This window comes from Castor canadensis, chromosome 18 (assembly GCF_047511655.1).
Source record: "Castor canadensis chromosome 18, mCasCan1.hap1v2, whole genome shotgun sequence".
NCBI classification, from domain to species: domain Eukaryota; kingdom Metazoa; phylum Chordata; class Mammalia; order Rodentia; family Castoridae; genus Castor; species Castor canadensis.
Genome location: NC_133403.1, coordinates 27,429,079 through 27,451,380, shown reverse-complemented (window position 1 = coordinate 27,451,380; position 22,302 = coordinate 27,429,079). Strand labels below are relative to the sequence as shown.

General features: G+C 41.7%; 1 protein-coding gene and 1 non-coding gene across 18 annotated transcripts in view; both read right to left on the bottom strand.

Moving 5' to 3' along the window:
• Positions 1 to 2,606: 2,606 nt before the first annotated feature.
• Positions 2,607 to 22,302, bottom strand: part of Git2 (GIT ArfGAP 2) — a 56,242-nt gene continuing 36,546 nt past the window's right edge. For 8 of the 17 annotated variants that reach the window (XM_074061061.1, XM_074061060.1, XM_074061063.1 and 5 more), the window contains 6 exons: positions 19,091 to 19,339; positions 17,489 to 17,578; positions 12,798 to 12,880; positions 12,012 to 12,200; positions 6,557 to 6,620; positions 2,607 to 5,819 (listed from right to left, as the gene is read on the bottom strand). In XM_074061061.1, coding sequence (XP_073917162.1) covers positions 5,607 to 5,819; positions 6,557 to 6,620; positions 12,012 to 12,200; positions 12,798 to 12,880; positions 17,489 to 17,578; positions 19,091 to 19,339 — 888 coding nt within the window. In that variant the 3' untranslated portion in view covers positions 2,607 to 5,606. Of the gene's footprint in view, positions 5,820 to 6,556; positions 6,621 to 12,011; positions 12,201 to 12,797; positions 12,881 to 17,488; positions 17,579 to 19,090; positions 19,340 to 20,122; positions 20,650 to 22,302 lie in introns of those variants that run through there. The other 9 variants (XM_020159776.2, XM_074061065.1, XM_020159779.2 and 6 more) reach the window with 3 other exon arrangements.
• Positions 14,185 to 14,375, bottom strand: LOC141419045 (U2 spliceosomal RNA). Its single transcript, XR_012443721.1, has one exon. It is a non-coding gene; the product is annotated as a U2 spliceosomal RNA (small nuclear RNA).

The following is a 22,302-nucleotide window of genomic DNA, read 5'->3' as shown; positions in this document are numbered from 1 at the left end:
TGGCAAACAGAGCAGACTGTGCCACCCAGGTTTATTCCTTTACGCCTACTGCCAGGGCAAGAAGAGGCCCCACAGCCAGCAGCAACACCTCCCCGGGGTTCAGCTGGACAGACACCAGTATCTTAGCTCCCCTGTTCTGATGCTCCCCAAAAAGAGCAACATGGAGATAGGAACCATCAAGTTTCTGCTCCACCTCTCGCTCCCTGCCACTATCCCTGCCAAGGTCATGGCATTCCTTACCCTCTTCTGGCTTGGAGGTCTGCTGTCCTCATCTCGGATGCCTGCTTTTGCCAGTAGCTCCCCACGTTTGAGAGCACAGGCCCCTTGCTGTGAGCTGTGCCACCTCTACTTGGGCTCTTAAGGCTGAGTCTCAGCTTCTTCACCCGCAAAATGGGGACAGATGTTAATGCTTGGCTTGATAGATGCAAATTGCAAGGCCAAGTTAGATTTCAAAACTTTCCTGTTTGTAAGGTTCTGGGTGAGATGGGGCTTACAGGACAACTCCGAGGGAAGAGGCCAAGGCCAGGTGAGTGGTAATCACTTGGATAGGGAAGGCCAAGAGGTCCTGAGAAGACCAGAGGGGAAGGTGAGTCCAAGGAAGGAAGATGTTGGGAAGGAGCAAGAAGAGGAGTTTTAGAGAAGAGGCCCTGGAGTCCTTGGAGGGATGCTGCATTTGGGAGAGAAAACACACTAAGTTCTGAGTAGATCTAAACCATCTGGGAACCTGGAAGAGAGGGAGCAGTTGGAGTTCTGGTATGTTGAGCAAAGGACTGGCGTGGAGAGGGATGAAGCAAGAGTTCATGCCCACCTTCTCATTTCCAGTGGTTCTGCCCTTGGAGGCTTGTTTTGTCCTTTGATACACATACCTGCAAAACAGTTGGAATGACCTAGGCTGGGCTGAAGGACAGCACTGGCTTTCAGCTAAGAGAAAATGCCAAGGTCAGCTGGCAGAGGTACTTCAGAGTCTATGGATCAGAGGGACTGGTTCCTGCTTCTCACATGTTCATCTTTTCCCAGATGGTCACTAAGTCATCTCCATGGTGAAGCAGCCACTGCGCAGCCCCTGCATGAATGCTGCTCTCATGGTGGTGTGAACCAGTAGACAAAAGAGCTGGGACAATACTTCCAGGTGGCAGTGACTCAAAAGGGAGCTAGACCCAGGCTTTGCTGGAGGGACCCCAGGCTTTGGGGTACAAGCTGACAGGGCTGTGAAACTTATTTGTTTATGCAGTCTCAGTCTCCCACCTGTCCCACTGGACTTTAGAGCAGGTGGGCTGTTGTTATGTTGCCCACTACTGCCACTGCCAGATTTCCCATCATTAAGAGGCCACGTTGTCTGAGAGGCCTTGGTACATGACTTGCCAGACTGAGGGATGAAATCGCTATGGTAACAGTGACTCTTCCCTGAGCCATGAGACTTTATCTCCTCGTGTACGTTTCTTTACCTGTCTGATGGAAGTAAACACTCCTTCTGCATGGGGTTGTCTTGAGGACTGAGGGAAGCCATCCATGTGAAAAACTGAGCACAATGCCCAGGACAGAGTTAAGTAGTAGCTAAAATGATAATTTCATGTTATGAAACTATGTTTAAAAGCAGAAGGCAAGGTGCTGTGTGGTGGGAAGGACCTGAAAGTGATCTACAGAAGTGTATGCCCTGGAATGTTAGAAATGGCCATCTGAGCTGCTGAGCCAGAGACTTGGGTGAGCCTACGATGTTCTCAGAAGCCTTGCAAGGCTCAGGAGGTAGTCTGGGTGTGAGCTGCTGGGCTTGGCCTGCTGATCCTGGCCCTCCCAGGTAAGCTGGACCACACAGTGAGGATGTTCCACCTTTCTCAGGCTGTTTTTTTTTTTTTTTTTTTTTTTGGTGGTACAGGGGTTTGATCTCAGGGCCTTGCGTTTGCTTGGTAAGTGCTCTACTGCTTGAGTCACTCCACCAGCCCTTTCCCAGATGTCTTGCTCAGAAGTTTTGCCTGAGATGAGTAAGTCCTACACCAACATTTCCTTCTTCCATCTAGAAGAAGAAACCCAAGTCATCTCTCCAGAGGACAACTGCTAGTAACTGTAGGTTGCCCTGACAGACCTGGATGTAAATTTACACCAGCTCCTGCATGTACCTGCACAATGGGCCCTTCTCTGAAAGTGAAAATAGACCAGAACTAATTCCATAATCCAATCACCTGTGGGAAGGGGTGAGGGTATGTGTGCTGAGCTAGATTTGGCTGACCTAAAAACTAAAACCAAGGAGAAAACACATCAGGATAAGACACATGCAACTAGCATCCCAAGTAGGACTTCTTTTATGAACTGTGTGCTGCTGGCATGGGGGTACATGCCTGTAATCCCAGCACTCAGGAGGCAGAGGCACGAGCATGGAGAGTTCAAGGCCAGCCTGGGCTACACAGTGAGATCCTGTCTCAAAAAGAAAAAGCTATGTGCCAAGTCCAGAGGAAGACAAAGCTAGTCATCACTGCAAATCTGGCAGCCCCAAGGTAGGAAGCAAGTTAGATACTGTTTCTCATTAAAGATGACGTTACATTAGAACTATTGCCATACCTCCCCAAGTACCTGAAAATACAACCAGCTGGCAGTAGGCACATGACCACAAAGACACTTACAGAGCCTGTTTATTGCATAACTAGCAGGCACAAATTCCAAAACAATTTTACAACACAAGAAGAGTACAATAGTTACTGGAATAGAATGTACAATAAAAATGAGAAGTACAGAATGAATGACACAGATAAACACATTTGAATAAAAGGCATCTTTCTTATTTTTCCTATGCAGCATTTTCTTTTGTAAGGAGAACCAGGAAAAGGAAGGAAAGAAAATGTTATTGGAAAACTCATGGGTACTGCCAAGGATAAAAGCATGCTAATTTCACTCTTGGTTCTGCAAGTGAAGTTGCTTGGGGAACTGTGTAGCAGCTCTGGAGTTGTGCGTTCACAGTTCCAATTTCATGAATGCTGTACTTGATCTTTGGGCCTGATTCATTGTTCTTTGGCAAGTAAGAACTATCTACATTCCGAGGTGGAAAAGGATTTCAGTGAAAGGAGGTTGGGGTAGAGCTGCTTCCTTCTGTTCAGCCCAGGGCCAGTTCATAAAGTGCATCTCTGTCCTAACAGCTTTGGGGAAGTGGGGCATACTGGCAGAGAGGGACAATGGAGAACAAAGGGTAAGATAAATGCCTGACAGAGGCAGAGGTGACTTGTCCAAGGTTATAGAATCCATGTGTAAGGGTGGCCAGGACAAATGTTCACACAAGGTGCCATACACCAATAGGAGCAGAGAGCTCAGATGATATTATGGCAGTGTGCAGGGCACATAAAAGAAGGACTCCTGCCACTACCTGTCACTCCACTTGGGAACTTCTGCCCAAGGTTTGGCACTGAGTTAACAGACCAAACTGTGCTGGATATGCTTTGTTGGTCCTCATGTTCCTTGACTTTCTCTAGAGGAACAAAGACAATGTCCTCTGTGCCAGGTGTTCAAGGGAACATCTCTTGCAGACAACTCTCTTCCCAGAAGCCTCTATGGAGGCCTATCTTCCCTAAGAGGCCAAGGGAACCTGGCCTCTTCCTTTCCCAAGGACACTGGGGATCCTGACAGGAGGGCTCATGTTTGCAAGGACGAGGAAAGGCAGCTAAGTCCATGAAACATGCAGAAAAGTTTATCAAGTGCTTGAGCTTAAGGTAGGAGGCCCCCTTCTAGGAAGCATCTCCTGAGCATCCAGCAGTGATGCCGCATTTGGTGCTGTGCAGACAGGTAAGTGGATGAGACTTCTGGAGGTGTGGACCCTTTTCCATGCTACTCACAGTGTAGCAAACCTGAAAGAAGCATCCACACACCATGACTTAGTAACCTGATACTATGGTGGTGCTACTTTCACAACAGCACAGGTCAAACTATAAAATATTTCTTAGTCAGTTCTGTGAAATGAGGCTTAGTTAGCACACAGTGAGACAACTTGCATTCTGATCACTCTGACTTCTTCACAAATAACTACCAGGAGTCATGATCTATAGGTAAAGAGAGACCTGATAGTAACTTAGCAGAGGGTGGTATGGTTCCAGGTTTACCAGAGGAAACTCTTGGTTGCTTGGAAAGCCAGCCTTTGCATTGCACAGTTTATGGGCCCTGGCAGAGACTGTGAGCAGCAGTCTAGTGGCCGTAGCTCACCTATGCCTGTTTTGTGAACAAGTTACAAATTGGCTGCCAACATTTGTAACAGGTTTGACACCAAAAAGTCTGGATTTCCAGTGTCTCTTGAAAAAAACTCAAAGCTCTAGTTGCCCCAGGCCCATTTTTCCACCAGCAACATAAGAGGAGTTGGGGAGCTGCTGCCCCTGTTGGGTGGGCCAGGGACTTTACTTTTCAGCTCCCCCTTCTTGTGCCTCTGCTATATGCCTGGCTCACTTTGCTCACGTACATCACCTGCTCCACCAGGTCTGAGTTACACCCACATAAAACTGCTGCAGTAAGCAGGGGTAGGAATGTGCTTTTAACATTCAGAACAAGAAAGGGCCTTTGAGTAACTTAAAGGAATTCTTTTTTATTTTCCCTGCAGTGCTGGGGATGGAACCCAGGACTTTGTGCATCCCCAATCCAGGGACTCTTGAAAGCGGAAAGTAACTCAAATGGTTGCATCTTACCTTAGAAGAAGTCCTTACAAGATGAGGAGACATGCAAAAAAAGCAGCTCATGTGAGGATGCTGGAAGTGGTCAAAAGAGTAACTGGGTTTTGTCAGTTCATGGCAGTGATGTCAGAATGGGCGGTACAGAATCTGCTATGGCTTGTTAGACTGATTCTTCTCTTTGCCAATGTTCTGAATGAACTGTCTGGTTTGGGGTAGACAGCTGGGCAGAGTCCTTGACAATGGGTGACAGATGATGGGTGGTGCTCTACCCTGAACATGGCCAAATGGAACAGGATGTGGAGGGCAAATGCTAAATCACATTCTATGGAGATTTCAAGATAATGGTAAAAATATAAAGAGATAGAAAATCAAGATAAAAAAGTTGACTAACAGGACACTAACATGATAGAACAGTTACAAATGAACAATTCCTTGTTTCCTCCCAAGATAGGTTGTTACACTGTTTTTAGAAAGTGGCAAAATCATTTTTCTACATATATGCTTGGAGATACCCCAAGCTTAGAGATTTTGCAGTAGGTAGGAAAATTCACTTATTGCACAATGCTTGTTAGGGAACAGATAATGTTGATATATTTCTTTTTAATGTCAAGAAAATGTTTTACTAAAAATCTCATTTAAGGTTTTACCCACAGGCAGGGACCTTTAAGGGATGGAAAAGTTTTAACTTTGAGCAGTGAAACGACTTTTGGATGTATATAATCATGACCTCAAAACTCTCTGAAAACAGAACACCAGGAACTAAACTGGCAAACAGGCACAAAATAAGGCAAGTGGGCTACATAGTGGAAAATTTGTTAGAAAACATGCAAAAATAATACTGAGTTTTCTTTTAAAAAGTTTTAAATTGTCATTAAATGTCTGTTTTTGTAAAAATCTGAAGAGTTCCATGTCTAAATTTGAAGTCGGCTTTAAAAAGCCTAGAAAATAGAAGGGACAGTGCCCTGAAGTTTAGTTGTTATTCTCTTTGGTGGTGATAGTGACCAGCTGTTTGGCAGCTTTGGCAATGTCATATGCACACTGGATGACCTGCTGCGTGACCAGTTGTACATCTGTGGGTGAGCCAGGGTCTCCTGGGAGGGTCTTCTTGCATTCTGAGTGGAGCCGGTAGGCACTGGATGTCAGTAAACGAAGGGAAGTCCTCACCATGTCAGATTTGGGTTTCTAAACAGAAAAACACAGCCATTCACCATGGACTGCAGGGTAGATGTCAATCAGCAAAGGAAAAGTAAGCTCCTGAATACAACTCAAGTTGTTTCATACAGTCAAGAGGTATTTTTGTTGTGCACTTTTTTGATGAGGGTGTTTTAAACACTGTCAGCGATGCCGCCCACAATGTAAGGGATGAAGATATATCCTGACTCAAAGGTCAAAGGGCATACATGGTAATTTTAGTAGTATATGCTATTTTGAGGTAGTTTTAAAAATATTAATTTATGTATAGGTTAACACCTTCCAGTAAAATTTTATTCTTTTTTTTTTTTTTTTTTGGTGGGTACTGGGGTTTGAACTCAGGGCCTCACACTTAGGAGCTCTACCACTTGAGCCATTCTGCCAGCCCTATTTTATGATGGGTATTTTCGAGACAGGGTCTCGTAAACTATTTGCCCAGGGCTGGCTTTGAACTGTGATCCTCCTGATCTCTGCTTTCCAAGTAGCTAGGATTACAGGCGTGAGTCACTGGATCCTGGCTATTCTATTCATTCTTTGCCTTTTAGTACTTGACTTATACATCATGTCTTCTTAAAATCAATATCCATGTAGAACAGAAGTATTCCAAAGCTCTATATGACTGTTTATATAGAAAGGTATAGAAAGGTTAATATAATACAAAGGTCATAAAGAAATTTCTTGCAGTTTATTTAAAAAGATCTAAAGCAAATGAGTAGGAAGTGACTTACTTTGGGGAACAATGCTGCCATTTCTGTAACAGCTACGTGTATCCTCTCTGAGCACGGAATATAACTGCAAAATGGCAAAGAGGTTATTCAAAGATGATCAAAACTATTTTTGAGGCAGAGAATTCTTGGGGACCAAAACAGGCATTGAAACTGTGACCTGCCTGCTGTGCATTCTGCAGCAACAGAATGCAACATGGTTATAAAGTAGGGTTCCCATCGTTTCATGAAATTTAATTCAACCTGATAAAAATAATCTCCAAGTATGAAATGTAGCAACACAATACTAGCCAGATAAAGCTACCAAACAGTATATTAAGTCATTCACACCTTAAGTTGGTCATTTAGTTCTCATATATTTCATCTTCCTAATTTCTAGAAAGAAAAACAAACAAACAAACAAACAGGGACTTCCATGCCAATGTCCACAAAAAGTGAAAAATAGAAGACTGAAAAATATTCCTTAAAATTATAACTGGGACCTACACTTCAATACCCACGTGTTTCAATGGATACTTTTAAATACCTTTCATTCAAATGCATATGAGTTGCCGGAGAGTTAAAAACTTTATTCTGTGTAAAGAGAGAACACTGTGATCTGCCTCATATATTTGTTCAAACACTTATCCACTTAGTTGTAAAGTCACTATGTGCTTGCTTGTGATGAAATGCTATTAGCACCGTCAGTACTTTGTCATATTGACAAACGCTAAGAAAACAAAGCTCATTGAATTTGCCTGTCCTCATCCTTTCTTCCCGTCTCCAGAGGCGCCACAGAAGACAGCCGAAGAGCCCCTGTAATGTTCCTCATGGGCTGTGAAGTCTGACCACTGTCATACCCATTTTTTTCTAAATGAGAAATCTATGACCCAGAGAAGACATGCCCAAGACCCACGGGTGTTTAAGAAAGGCTGAGCTCCTGCCTGGTGATCAGCGTCTGAGTCTGGCTCCTTAGAGCAGAAAGGCAACGGATTCACATCTTCCTTTATAGACAGACTCTCTGTTTCTCTCTCTTTTTTTTTTATTACTGGGGTTTGAACTCAGGGCCTCAGGCTTGCTAGGCAAGCACTCTACCACTTTTTTAGGGCAGCCTCTTTCCACTGATGCATGGTGATCTGACTATTCCTGAGGTGAAAGGGAAGAACTGAGATTTTGCTTTCACCCAGGACTATTATGTTTAGCACTGTATCAAGCAGCAAATAGTGCTGATTTCCTACAGGTTTGTAGCCTGAGGAATATGTACTACAAGGTGCAGAGGGAAAGTCACAAACTGATGAGGTACGAAGTGAAAGTTCCTAGATATGACACTGCTACCATGCCTGGCTGTGTGTCCAGAATTATCCCATGGCCTGGGAGGGATATGGGACATGGGAAAAGCATGTTCGGAGCCATTTTTAGTATGCCAGAAAATATTACCATGAACTTTTAAAAAATTATTTATTATTGGTGTGCTGGGGGTACATACCTAGGTCTGTCCTAAACAAGAACCCAATGTTTGTGCTTTAAAATTTTTGTCTAATATATTAAACCAACTGCGATTTAGCATCCATCAGATTTAAAGCCCTTGAAGAATCATTCTGTCTCCATTTTTTAAACTATGAAGTTGGTGTCTGAATAAATATTACTTATAAGCAATCTCTGTACTTCACCTGTGCAAGAAATTTACTATTAAAACTATTTTAATTAAGATTGCCTACATTCAAATTAAGCCATTGTAGTTCAAGAAAATTGCTTATAGTATCTAAAAATGCCATCAAATGGGAAATCTTGACTTTTACTTTGTGAGCATTTAGAACCATATATGGTGTACGAACAAACTGTCAGTACATAAGAAGTGAACTTGCAGATATGAAGGGACATTAGCACCAGGTCACACAGACACTCAGAAAGAGAAAAGAGCCTCATCCATAGCAATCGTTTGTGTCATACATGAGTGTTTCTACTAATATCACAACAGCTGAGAACCATGCCTAAGAGTCTTATGTATTTCTGGTATAGTTTCATTTTGAGAAATACAATTCACCCTTTCCCCCAGTATACAGGGAAGGAATTTTTCCTTAGGTCATTTCTGAAAAGTTCACTGGTAGCAAACTATTTTGGGAAATCTTTGATAAGCCACCAAAGAAAGCATTGCAGATGAATGGAGAGGTATTCCTTCTCTGTGAGAAGGAGTTCATGTTCACAGCTTCAACCTGGTATCTCTCCTCTAAAAGGCTTTTGTGCATAATATGTTGTAATCCCTGAACTGTGTGTGTGCACGCACATGCATATGTAGAGTGTGTGTGTGTATGTGTGTGTGTGTGTGCGCACGTGCGCCCGATCGCAGGTGAGGAGTGGGGCTGCAGGCCCAGAAGACAGGACCAGGCTGCAGGAAGGTCAGGGGCTGAGGGGAAGTTTATGGACTCAGGAAACCAGGACCAAGCCTTGAAGTGCCCAGACAGGCTACAGGTCTACCTAAACAAGTGCAAGCAATGGGTCAACAAGAGGAAAAAAATAAGAAAAAAAGACAAGGCTTTAATCCAGTATCTTGGATGTGGAAGTAACCAGGACACAACATTGAACAATTTGTAAATTCCTGAGACCAATCTAGTTTTAAACCAAAAGCATAAGCTAATGATTAAAATCTCTGCATAAGTCTTTCATGGTCTTAAAGAGATTAGGTCATAAAATACGCTGAATGGACTTGTACATCTTTTTCTTTTTTTTTTCCAGTATGTGTGTTATGGTCTAACTTAAAAGAATAAAAACCAAAAAAACCCCGTGTGTTTAGTACATAGAAAAGTGGCCTAGAATCACAAACACTGATATTTTACATTATCTTTTTGTTTTGTTTTGTGCTTTTGAGACAGGGTCTTACTCTGTAGTAAGTGAATAGTGGTCTTTTGCCTCCAAGCTGGCCTCAAAATCTTGATCCTCTTGCCTCAGCCTCCCAAGAATTGGGATTATAGGCATGAACCACCATGCCTGGCTCTTCATTGTCTTTTAAAATTTTATTTTTCTTTTTTAAAGATTATTGTTGCACTGCACTGGGGATACATATGATTTTTATCAAAGTTCTTGTAATGTATAATAGTTGAACTCACCCCCTCCATCACTCTTTATCTCCCCACCCCCCATTCCTGGAACAGTTTCAACAGGTCTCACTTTTCTGTTTTCATACATGAGCACATATTTCCACCATATTCACCCTCCTACTTAGCCAGGTCCAGAAAGCCAAAGGCCGCATGTTTTCTCTCATATGTGGAATACAGGCTCAATTCAAATATAAGCAATATTATTAAAAAAAAGGTCACTAACAGGAGAGGGAGGGTAAAAGGAGGAAGTTAAGAAGGTGAATATAGTTGATATACTTTCTATACAAGAATGAATATAGAATTTTTTTTGAATATAGAATCTTTAAACCTGTTGACATCACCATAAGAAGAGTACTAAAGCAGAAAGAAGAAAAATAGAAGGGGTGAACCAATTTGGTTTATAATACACATATACATGGAAATGTCATAATGAAATTCCCTATATAGCTGTCTTATAAAAAATGTTTTTTTTTTTTTTTTCCAAAAATGGAGAATAGGAAGGTAAAACAGGTCCTATCTGGGGTTGGCACAGGGGGAAGGAGGATATAAAGAAAGGATTTGTACATCCTAAAAAATGAGGAAAAAAAGCATTCCAAATTGAACCAAGCACCATCTTGTAATTGTTGAAGCCAGAAATGGCCTCGGGGCATATATATAGATATATATAGATATATATATATATCTATATATATCTATATATATGGACCGGGGGTTGAGCTCAGGAACTCACACTTGTTAGGCAAGCGCTCTACCACTTGAGCCACATCCCCAGCCCTTTTTGCTTTAGCTATTTTTAAAATAGGGTCTTGGCATTTAAGCCCAGGTTGGCCTACCTCCTATTTATGCTTTATGCGTAATGATAGGCCTGTGTCACCAAATCTAGCTTTTTGGTTGAGAAGGGGGGTCTCAAGATCTTTTTGCCCAGGCTGGCCTTGAGCCATCATCCTCTCGATCTCTACCTCCCAAGTAGCTAGGATTATAGCTGTGAGCCACTTGCCTGGTCAGATTTTCACAGAGTGATATACAACATATTCATTTTTAGTTTGAAACACCAGCACAGCACTTCTGAACTGGAGGCAACTGAAAATGGAACACACTGATAAGTGGGGAATACTCGGGAAGGAGTTATTCTTGGGTCAAGATTGCTTTAACACTGTCATGCCTGTACTATGGAAAGATATGGAACACTTTGCTCTGTGCAAAAAGGCACAGCATCACTCACTACCATGCCCTGAACAAAGTGACTGTGCTCACAACACATAGGCACCAGAGGCTTGGCAGGAAAAGGATGCCTGGGAAAGAAAGGAGAGAAACAGCAACTTGACTTTTGTAAAAGGAGGCTGGGGGGCTTCCAACAGTCCATCATGAAGACTCCCTTTCGTCTTTCCATAAACACTAACTAATCCTCTATTCTGCACTGGAAAACAATGGAACTGGGAGAAGTCTGAGCTGTATAAAAAAGAAAAAGGGTAGAGACAAGGAGGGTGGTGCAGCAGCGCCAGGAATACAGAGACTCATGGGCATGGACACATTGTTATGAGGAATTTTATGGAAGCGAAAAGGAGCAACGGCTGTATTCCCTGAATATCTTATGTCAGGGCCAGGGACAAGGAACAGTTTATTGACAGCTTAAGCTTTGCCAACAAATGCTGATAAATGGGGAGTACTCAGGAAGGATTACTTTAACACTGTCACACTCGTACTGTGGAAAGCTATGGCATACATAGATGAGACCATTCTTGGGACAGAACACATTACTGCTTTCTCAAACCCAACGCAACAACATTTTATGAATACTTCTGTTCTGATCACTGTGGGAAACTAGAACTGTTGTGCAGAACAGTTCACAATTTACTAGAATTTTCAGAGAACAAAAGGTTAACTAGAACCAGAACCAATCGCTTTCTTATGGGAAGAAACAGCACAGTCTATGCTTCTGTTCTGAGGCAAAGAACCTTAGAAGTCTATACATGCATGCACAAGGGAGCCAAATAAGAAATAAGTAATCGGGCTCCTCTCAGGATGCCTTCTGTCTCAGCAAACTTGTCCCTAGCTGAGGGCAATCCTGGGAAGAACAGTGGCCAGAAGAATCAGTTGTGAGCTGAGAGGCAGCTGCTTATCTTCTCCCTTGAGAACTAGGGCTGTTCCTGCTCCCAATGTACTGTATTTTTACTTCTAGAAGCATTTATTTTCAGAGAGCTTGATAACACAATAAAAATACCATGTAAAAAAACCCAAACAAACAAAATCTAATGTACATGTTTGTTCCTAAGTTTTCAACTCCTTTAAAGTCAGCAAGTTAGAAACAATCCCCACTGAGAACTGCAGTGTCCCTTCTGGAGCACAAATTCACATTCTGCCAGTGCACACTGCAGCCTCCTCACCTGTCATGCTTATTTTCCTGGGCTGCTCTTAGGAGCTCCTGAATGTTTTTGGTGATCTGTTCAGTCTTCCGGATGACATCCTCAGTGCTAGGGAGTGTGGGATTTGGGGTCACGTGGGGTTCTGCTGTGTCTGGCACTGAGCAATCACCTGGCCACACCACACTCCTTTGCCTTCCCTTCCGGCTTGACCTGTGAACAGTAAGGAAGTGGTTAACTATGCCAGGTGCCTTTTAGCTGGTTTGGATTCCGGGAGCCATGCCTTTTGTACTAGCTGAGTGCAGAAGCAGACTGATTTTTATGGTTTCCTTTATCCTGTTTAATAGGAGATTCTTAGTTAGGCCCTGCTTCATCAACTGGCAGCTAAGCTCACCTGGAGTCTTTCTCATTCTACTCTATGCTGGAAGTTAGGGCTCTCATAGATAGAAGGAAGAGGGGAAAGGGAAGCAATAACTGGAGTAAGGAAGGTGTCACATTATAAAATCAACCATGGTTGAACCAACTGCTGGGGTACAAATGCAGAATGTAAGGTAACGCCAACTTAACAATGCAGTATTGACTGACTATAACCACACTAGATATCTATAGACAGGCCTAATGTGCTGGTAAAAAGACAAAAAGCTCCCCTGGCAATAATGTGCATTGAAAAGCATGTAAGTTATGAATATATGACCAAATACTTTAAGATCTTCACAGTCTGAAAATAGGAACAGGGGTGAGGGTGATGAAGGCCTGCCAGGTATCTAGTACTTGATAACCTATCCCTCAACACACTCTTCCTGCATGTACCCCGTATCATCTGGCTCCACATCGTTGGGAGTGTTGTCATAGTCACTCTCGGGTGTGCTGTTCTGCTTCTCTAGCCTGGAAACCTGTAAGAAAGAGAAGGAGGCTTCCATTAGTTTAGAACGGGACACTTCACTTCTTCAGAGTCTTCCCAAAGAAGCATTACCTGTGAGGCTATGTGACCTTCACACCCAGAGCACTCCTGGGACTGGGACCAACCCTTTATTGGAAATTTAGTAAGATATGCACAGTGGATCCAAAAAAGTGTTTTCTTTCCTTCTTTGCACCATTTTCTTCTTAGCTCTGTGGCTACTCCATAAGCAAATCCTTGGTACAAACTAATAAACTGACACAAAGACATTCAAGGCTGTCTCATTTAGTTCTGAAAGGAATATGGAGTTTATAACACAATGAGATGTAGTTAATAAGAAACATGCCAGTACTTAGTGACCACAGGCATTCAGAGCTGGAGGCTACCTTCAGATTATCTAGTTCAACACCAGATTAGAAAATGAAGGGCCAAAAAGGAATACGATACAAAAAACAAAACAAAACAAAACAAAAAGGCTGACCCACCCCAAAGACGTAGTCTGCAGAAAAGAGAACTGAGAGCCCAGGTCTCAAGTTCTTTACAGGTCTCTCAATATTCCATACCTGGGGCTTTGATGACTGTTGCTGCTCAAAGCACAGGAAACACCTTTAGAGACAGGTTTTAGGAGCCACAGAGAAAACTATTAGTTTATAGACATTTTGTTTTGAACTAAAATGGTTATTCACCCACTTAAAATCAGTAGGACACTTAATTTCAAACCACTTTTGTCTGTTTCTAAAAATCTACTCCATAAAATATAAAGGTTTGGTATAACTGCAGAAATTCAAAAATGGGATGGGATGTAGATTTAAAGGAGGAACCCTAAAAATTTTTTGGGCAAATGGCAACATCACTAAAGAAAGGGCTTCCCAGGGTGACAAAATGTGAAGGGGACCTGATTTTTCTGAGAACGACTATATTAGTTCTGGAGCATTTAATGAAAACTATTTCCCCTCAGTATTCATTTTAGCTATATGTTTGAAAATTTTTTCATATATAAAAGAAATTAGTGTAAGCTGATTCAAAACCTAAATTGATGATTTGCAAAATATAAGTATGAGCTATTTCCACTCTATACCTTGAATCCAGGTTAACCAAAACATGCAACTAAGGAGTTTTATTGATGTCACAATAAAATGTGGCTAGGAATATAATGGTAATAGAAGAGTTCTGTTTAAATACGTAGAGACTGTCATCCAGAAGCAGGACTATTTTTGAGGAAGTAAGTTTAAGGAAGTCTACGTAAGGTTTAATTGTTGGCTCTTACTGATAACATTGCCTAACCTTTTTTTTTTTTTTTTTTGGTGCACCATTCCTGGAAGTACTGCAATACCAGGTCGATGTGTGGAATGGACGGAGCAAGCTCCTATTCCATCTCCTGCTTCCAAAAAGCCACTTAATATATTGTCCTCGGATAGAGGATGTATCAGATATTAAACTGATAAGAACAGATACTACACTTGATCTTAGCCAAAAGGCTGAGAAGTGATTGCTTGACCTTCTGAAGGCCTTATGGGTAATGGTCAGCCACAAGGTAGGGATGCCTCTTCAGTTATGCCACATTTTGCTTCCCGTTCCCAGGGTCTCCCTCTTTTCCTCTTCCAGGGCAAATGTTCTCTGTCTCTGTCTCTCTCACTCTCTCTCTCTCTTTGTCCTCTGAGGCCTTTTGTGTTTCTCTAAGATGCTCTACTTAGTCCCTACCCAGTCTAACAGAAGACACTTGCTTTGGGCTCCGAAAATTTAATATGAATATCTATTTATCCACTCACATTCATCTGGCAAATGATTAAATGTGTGGGTTTAGAATCAGATGAGAAGTTTATAAAGCAAGCTTCTGTAACAGGTTCTGCTTCACTTGCTGCCCAATTATGACCTGGCTTTATGAATGAATCAATGGGTTACTGGATACTAGAAGCCTGGATGGAAGAATGAAGACAGTCACCATATCCAGTGCAGGGAACAGTGAAACTAAGGTCTTCTGAACATGATCTCAGAAAACAGAAACAGCCAGGTGCCAGTGGTTCATGCCTGTAATCCTAGTTGCTCAGGAGGCAGAGATCAGGGGGATCACAGTTCAAAGCCAGCTCTGGCAAATAGTTTACGAGACCCTACCTTGAAAAACCCTATCATAAAAAATTGGGCTGGTGGAGGGCTCAAAGTGGAAGCCCTGAGTTCAATCCCCAGTACTGGGAAAAAAAAAAGGGAAACAGAAACAAACAAAAACCCCCCAAATAAACAATCCCAAAATAACAACAAAAACCCCAATCCTGTCAACCTTTCTTACTTTCTACAGGGAATGGTTAGCTAATCTTCACATTTATTTTCCTTTACATACATTATACCAACCACAACAATGAATAAAAATTGTACTCAAATAATCATATTGCAAAGTTCATTCAATATACTCCAATAAGGGGAGGGAATCTAGAAAATAGAATTAACTACCCCTCCAAATTCTACTTTTTCTTTTTTGGCAGCACTGGGGTTTGAACTCAGGGCCTCATGCTCACTAAGCAGGTGCTCTTACCACTTGAGCCTCTCTGATATCCCTTTTTTGTGATGGGTTTTTTTGAGATAGGGTCTCACAAACTATTTGCTCAGGGCTGGCTTTGAAGTATGATCTTCCTGATCTCTGCCTCCTGAGTAGCTAGGATTATATGGCTTGTTGTTTTTTGAGACAAGGTTTTGCTATGTAGCCCAAGCTAGACGCAAACTTATTATCCTTCTGACTCAACCTCCCCCTGCAAAATTTTTTTTTGCAGTACTGGGACTTGAACTCAGGGCTTTCACTTTGAGCCACACCACCAGCCCTATTTTTGTGAAAGGTTTTTTGAGATACGGTCTCATGAACTATTTGCTTGGTATGGCTTCAAACCACAATCTTCCTGATCTCTGCCTCCTGAGTAGCTAGGATTACAGGTGTGAGCCACCGGCGCCCAGCCAAAATTCTACATTTTTGCCTTCCTTGATATAAGTTTAATAATTACAAATGAAACACATTACCCACATGATCAAAAGTACAAGCTTCATTTAACATTTTAGAAGAGTACCAACTTATACACCCACTAAAAGTGCTCAGGAAATGTCTTCAAGTACAGATGAACCCAGGAAACCAATTACCTTGCACTTCAAGTTCTTTATTCTTGCTAACAAAAGCATACAGGATTTCAGTGCAGCCAGCATATAATTTTACGAAAATTATTGTGAACATGCAGAGCCAGGAGCTATTGGTTATAAGTGCTGCTCTCTCAAAGCTGTTAATAGAGAAGTTACCTCATAGGCTGGTGCTGGTTCAGTTTAACAGATTTGCAGTTTTCTCTGAATACCTACATACCATAAAAATCGAAACCCATGACAAGGCTGTCAGGAACAACTAGGCTGATCAGTTTAAATGAGTTCATTGCTGATTTTGTATAAAACCATCTCAGCAAGCAGCTGCAATGATTTTTTAAGCTAATAAATAAATCCCCACAAAAGTTCACAGCAGACAAATTTTTATTTATTTATTTATGTATTTATGTATTTATTTATTTACTGTAGTACTGAAGTTTGAACTCAGGGGCTTTGAGTTTGGCTAGGCAGTTGCTCTACCACCCCAGTCAGATCTCTAGCCTTTACTCGATTTTTATAAACAAAATTTCAAACTAGATAGTTCATTAGTATTTTGCTGTCCTTTAGTTTAACTGGAACATTGTAATAAAAACATTACTTCAGGACTGCTCAGAAAACTTTACCATACCATAATTTTTAAAATAGACTACTTAAAAAGGGCAGGTAGGCCAAGCACCAATATCTCACGCCTGTAATCCTTGGGAGGCTGAGATAGGAGGATCAGTGTTTGTGGCCAGCCCAGGCACACAGTTTGTGAGACCCCCATCTCTAAAATAACCAAAGAACTCTGAGTTCAAACCCTAGTCCCACAAAAACAAACACAAAAACCCAAGACCTTAGCCTGGCTCTTCTCAAGGAGTTTACCTGGGTCATGTACTGCCTTTGAGAATGAAAGTCACACACCAGCAGGCTTGGTTTGACCAGCCAATGCAAGTGAGCAGTTTTATGCTCACAGCTGCCTGTACCCCTCCAATGCTGCTAAGTGTGCTAATTCTGACTCAGGGTATAGGGTTTATCAACTATGGTGCCAACATAAAATATGTTGGTGGTTAAAAAAAAAAGGTATTACCTTTTTGTAATATAACAAATTGTAATATAACAATTTTAATCTGATAACTAGCTCTGAACACATTGGGCAGATTTGCCCTATTACAATATTTAACCAGCAGCCACCTAGTTTTCTGATTGTTTAAGAAGAGAATATGCTCAGAATTAATGCTTTAGGATGACTTGCGAACTTTGTTAAATGTGATGTGAAAGTGAGCAATGTGGAGTTAGACAAAAGGGAGGCCACCTCTGTACACATATGCGTGCGTGTACGTAGGTGCACTGCGTGCCCATTATGCCGTGAGAAACCAGAAGGGAATCGCTGCCTCATGCAGGTCAAGAGGGCAGTTAGCGAGAGACAGGGACTGGAGGGCCATCGTCCAAGCACAAAGCACCCAGGAGCACTGCCCCTCTTCCAGAGCAGACCATTCAGAGTGTACTTAACCCTTCGGGTGCTCTCGTCCCTCGACCAGGAAAGTGTGGAGGGGAAGGAAGGCAGAGATGAAGAGGAGGTCACAAGCGCACTCCTCCCAATCTAGAAGGGGAAAGAGAAACAGGTTCGGGAAAACACAAAACAAACAAAACCCTGCCTACCCTGGCTGCAGGAAAAGAGTCCTAGAAAACAGCATAAGGTAAGTCCTGAAGTTTCAATGATAGCCCGTGACAGAGCCCCAAAGACATTTAATCCTTTGGTGTAACATCTCCCCAGAAATTATTCTCAATTTAAAAAGGCTACTTTTCCATAAGGGAAAAGATAATGCCTAGCATATCTGTCCAATTTTCTGATTTTTAGGATAGCCTAAAACGATATTTGTTTTTCAACCAGGATTAATACTGACATGTGAAGCTATTATGAAGTGACGCATACTATCTAATATTTACTACAGTGCAGAACTTCTGAAATAATATGACATCCTTACGTTCTACATTTTTCTAAAATTAAATATATACTGTGAAAGCTAATGTTGCTTTTCCTAAATTTTGTTTTCAGTTATATAAAAATAAGATTCTTTTCACTTAGTTCAATGGCATTCTCATTACACCAAATGTACCAAATCAGTTTTCTTGCAGTGTTAAACCTAAACAACTTAAAGAGAAGTGAAAACAATGGTCTTCCAATTACACATAACATTGCAATTTCACACCACCAAGTCTGACAAAATTAAGCTAAGATTTAATTTACTAGATAACAGCCTTTACTTTGCATTTACCTGAGAATTTTTTTAAATTCTTATATAGTTTGAAGAAATAATGACTTTTGACAAATGAAAGGATAAATATTACTCTGAAGAAAGCAGTGCATAAAGTTAAAAATGTCTACAACATTTTGTTAAAACACATTTTTATGATAAATTAATCCAAAAGACATATCTTTTAGAAAACCTCGCAACACAATACTCATCCCATTGTATAACAACACTGTTAGAACCCTGATTCAGAACAGTCTTTGGAGTTCAACACTTGTAAGGTGGACACAAAGTTCTTACACCTCGTCTTTATGAGAAGAGAAAGCCACACTTCCTCTAGGAAGGGGAGGTAGAAGATATGGAGCACACTGAGTGTTGTGGACAGCAGGGGCCTGGAGCTTTCAGAACTTGCCTTGCACAGCAGGCCACAAGGGCTACTTGTTCACGTGCAAGCAGTCAACAGGGCACCTTAGATTCTAAGAGCTTTAGTTTGTAAAGGGACACACCATGTCTACCTTGAAGAAGAAACTTCTAGTGACCTTTATAATTTGCTTCTTTGTAGAAGAGGGGAAGGAAGGAAGCTTTACACAAAAATTTCTAATAGGGGCTGGCTGGGAAATACAATATGAAAACGGGTCGAGAAGGAGAGTGGGAGTCAAGTAAGGGCCAGAATCCCCAATGTGGCCATGTGCTGTGGGAACATTGCAAGCATCTGTGGACACATTAATACAGCAAACACAAGGGCAACTCTCGGAGCCCAGTTTGGCAAAGCAGAGAAGCAGGGATGCAGATTCGAAAGAGGGACTGAAGAGTCAAGACTGTATAGAATGAAGAGCAGAGAGGCCAGCAGTGTTACTTACGTGTGCAGGGAAGGGCTGAAGTCTCGTTCTGCTCTCCTCAGGGTGGTTCGATTCTCCCACTGGGAGATAGGGTTTCTGACCTGATCCAGTTTCGTACATGGACATGGGCCTACTGCCCCGGGCAGATGGACGTCGCTTTAAGGAAGAGTGGTTGGAAGTATCTGGGTACTCAGAACCAGTCTGCACCTGATATACATTGGTTGTGGCCTGTTTCCTGAGGCTTGAATTCTCACACTGGAGTGTTTGAAGCTGAAAGAAATGTTTGGCAGTGGGACTGTGTTTTTCCATAGCGAGCACACAAAGTAAAAACCAAGTAAAAGAATACAACTACTAGCTTAACAGTAAGAACAGTAACAGCTAGCTGGGTTGAAAGTAAAAAAGCAACTACAAACAAGAACTCTTTCTTCTGGAGTAAGTAAAAAGCAATAAACTCACTTCATTTTGTAGGCTAGCTAAATAATTTCTGAATGTGGGAAAACTGCAGTCTTGGGCATTTAAGAAACTAAATGTCTAACCACTTAAAATTTTGTCATAGTGGGCCAGGAAATGTTTGCAGGCAAGCTGTACTCTGGATTATTCTAAGGTTGTTTCAAGCAAGAGCTTGAAACTACTGAAAGAAAAAACATCACCGAGGAAACTTGCTTTTCAAATGAGCCCGGAACAATTTGCAAATGCCAAGAGTGACAGCAGACATCATGGAAGCAGCACAAAGATAACTAGAGTTGCTTTGCAAAGCAAGAAAGACAGTGAAGTTCAGCTATGAAAAATCAGATCACCTACTGCTTTCCAAAAAGCCAACAAGAAAAATTATGACCAGCAACTTTTTATTACATAATACTCTTGATATTCCAAACAATTCAGCAATTTAGAAAGAAAAATAAGAGGGAACCGAATTATGGTAAATTTGCTATATTGATATATCACAAAGAGAACTGGAAACCTATTGAACTGTGTTAGCATCTTCATATGAAGGAATGCTCCACGTAGCACATACTTGCTTCCCACTGGTGACTGGTCCTCTTTCGGCCATGGATGGAGTATGTGGCCTTTCTTTCCTTTGGCTTTGTTACCCAAAAGCCACGAACATGGTGGTATCAGCTTTGAACGGGTTAATCTGCCTGGTACCACCCCATTTTAGTTAAGACACTGTCACTTGGAGGCCCTGAATGCTCTTTCCATTCCTCACATGCAGGCTGCTTCATGGTTAAGGGATCAGCAAGGAATCGTGGGGCTCTTTAGCATCTGGCAATGTAAACATAAGTAACTGCGTCCATCTGCACAGGTCCTTCCTCTCTGGTGCGCCTTCATCTTCCACGCCATTGTATAAGCTGGGTGTAGTATGAGTTCAGCTGTCTACTCTTTGACAGAGACTGTAAACTCTGACCAAATTCCCTTCCAGTGCCAAGTTTAAGTCCACAAGCAACCATGAGATCCTTATTTTCCAATAGCAAACCCATGCAATGTTAGGAGTTACTTTCAACTTTTATAAAGCACTGATCTGTGAAAAATACACCAATAGTGGCTGCTCCTCTTCATTAATTAGCATCCTTTCCAAGCAACTGTTAAATGTGAAAAATCAGATATAAATCACGCTACTTTGTCAATTCTATAAAAAAAAAACTTTATCTAGTTTTGAAATAAAATCAACACATCTTTGCTATGTAAACAAATTCCACACCTTTGCATTAGTAGTGCTAAACCTCTGTTGAAGCATGGTGCTCTCTGCACTTTGCACAGAAAGACCACCCTCTTCTGTCTCCTAGAAGGCAAGCCAAAAGAGAGTGACATACTGCTTTGTACACCTCAAAGGATTTCAGGGTGTAATTTGTATCTGCAACCCACTCTTGTAAAAAGAAACAGCTGCAAAGTGAGAACAGCCTGGAGAAATTCCTGCATTCCAGGATCTAGAGAGGCAGGAGGTGCCTGTTAAAAATCATGCTTTGGAGAACCCATGGCCTCAGTGAAATGGTCAAGGTCCAAAGAATGAGGACTATAAGTGACTCAAGTTTCTCAGTGGAGGACTTCAGGTATTTGTGTGTGTATGGAAAAAACCTGTTACGTTTTTTCAGACAAGGCCTTGAAATCAGGAATGTGTTTTGAGATGAGCAGTTCCTGGTTTCAACTTTAAAAAATTTTAGTACTCTGCATTTACAGAGATGTCCTTGGATAAATTTTAATGATGCTGCTTATCTTAATAAGAACCAGGCTACATTTTCTTGTTTGGAAGGAGTATGGCAAGAAAGAAAAAGTTACAGATAATAGTTTCAGAAATCAAGGCATTTCTAGGAATTTAAAGACGAGCAATGACAATATCACTCTGCATTTCTTTTCTTTTTTTTTCTGGTAGTTTTGGGCATTGAACTCAGGGCCTTCCATTGCTAGGCAAACACTCTACTACTTGAACCACAGCTCTAGCCCTTTTTGTTTTAAGTTTATTTTTCAGACAGCCTCTCATACTCCTGCCCTGACTAGCCTTGGACTGCGTTCCTCTTAGTTATGCCTCCCACCTAGCTGGGATTATAGACCTGTACCACCACGCCCAGATTATTTGTTGAGATAGGGTCTTGCTATCTCCCTGCCTGCTGCCCTCTAACCTCAATCTAACCAATCTCCACTTTTCGAGAGGCTAGCCCTTCACTTTGCATTTCTCTCTTTCTCTTTTCCTTTTTTGGTGGAAGTGGGGTTTGAACTCAGGGTGTTGTGCTTGCTAGGCAGGTGCTCTACGCATCTCTTAAAGAAGCTCAAGATGCTTGCTGTCAGAGCTACAAGGTCACCGCTGGTGACTGCTGCCAGTACTCAAAGCAGTGCTATAGAACAAAAAGGTGATGTTTGGCAGACTGGCTTACAAAGGAATGTCAGCATGTTTCAGAGGAAAAAAATCACTTCAAAAATTTATTAGTCTGATTAATGGGACAAACTATAATCCATTAAGCAAAAATCTACTTCAGAAAAAGCAGAGGAAGTACAAGTCCTGTATGTTATGGCAAAGAGGCTTTTGGTCTGCCTTGGTCATGACTGCAAACCAGCTGTATATGGGGCTGGCAAGCCCAGAGCAAGTGTCTGTTTAAAAGCTGAATGATTGGCAGGATTCTTGTCCCCTGCATTATAGTTAAGAGTCAATGAGCTAAAAAATTCTCAAAAGATGACCTATAACTGTACACCACTAGAATCCTAGACCAAACCACAGTGAAGGTACACACAATTTAATTCCC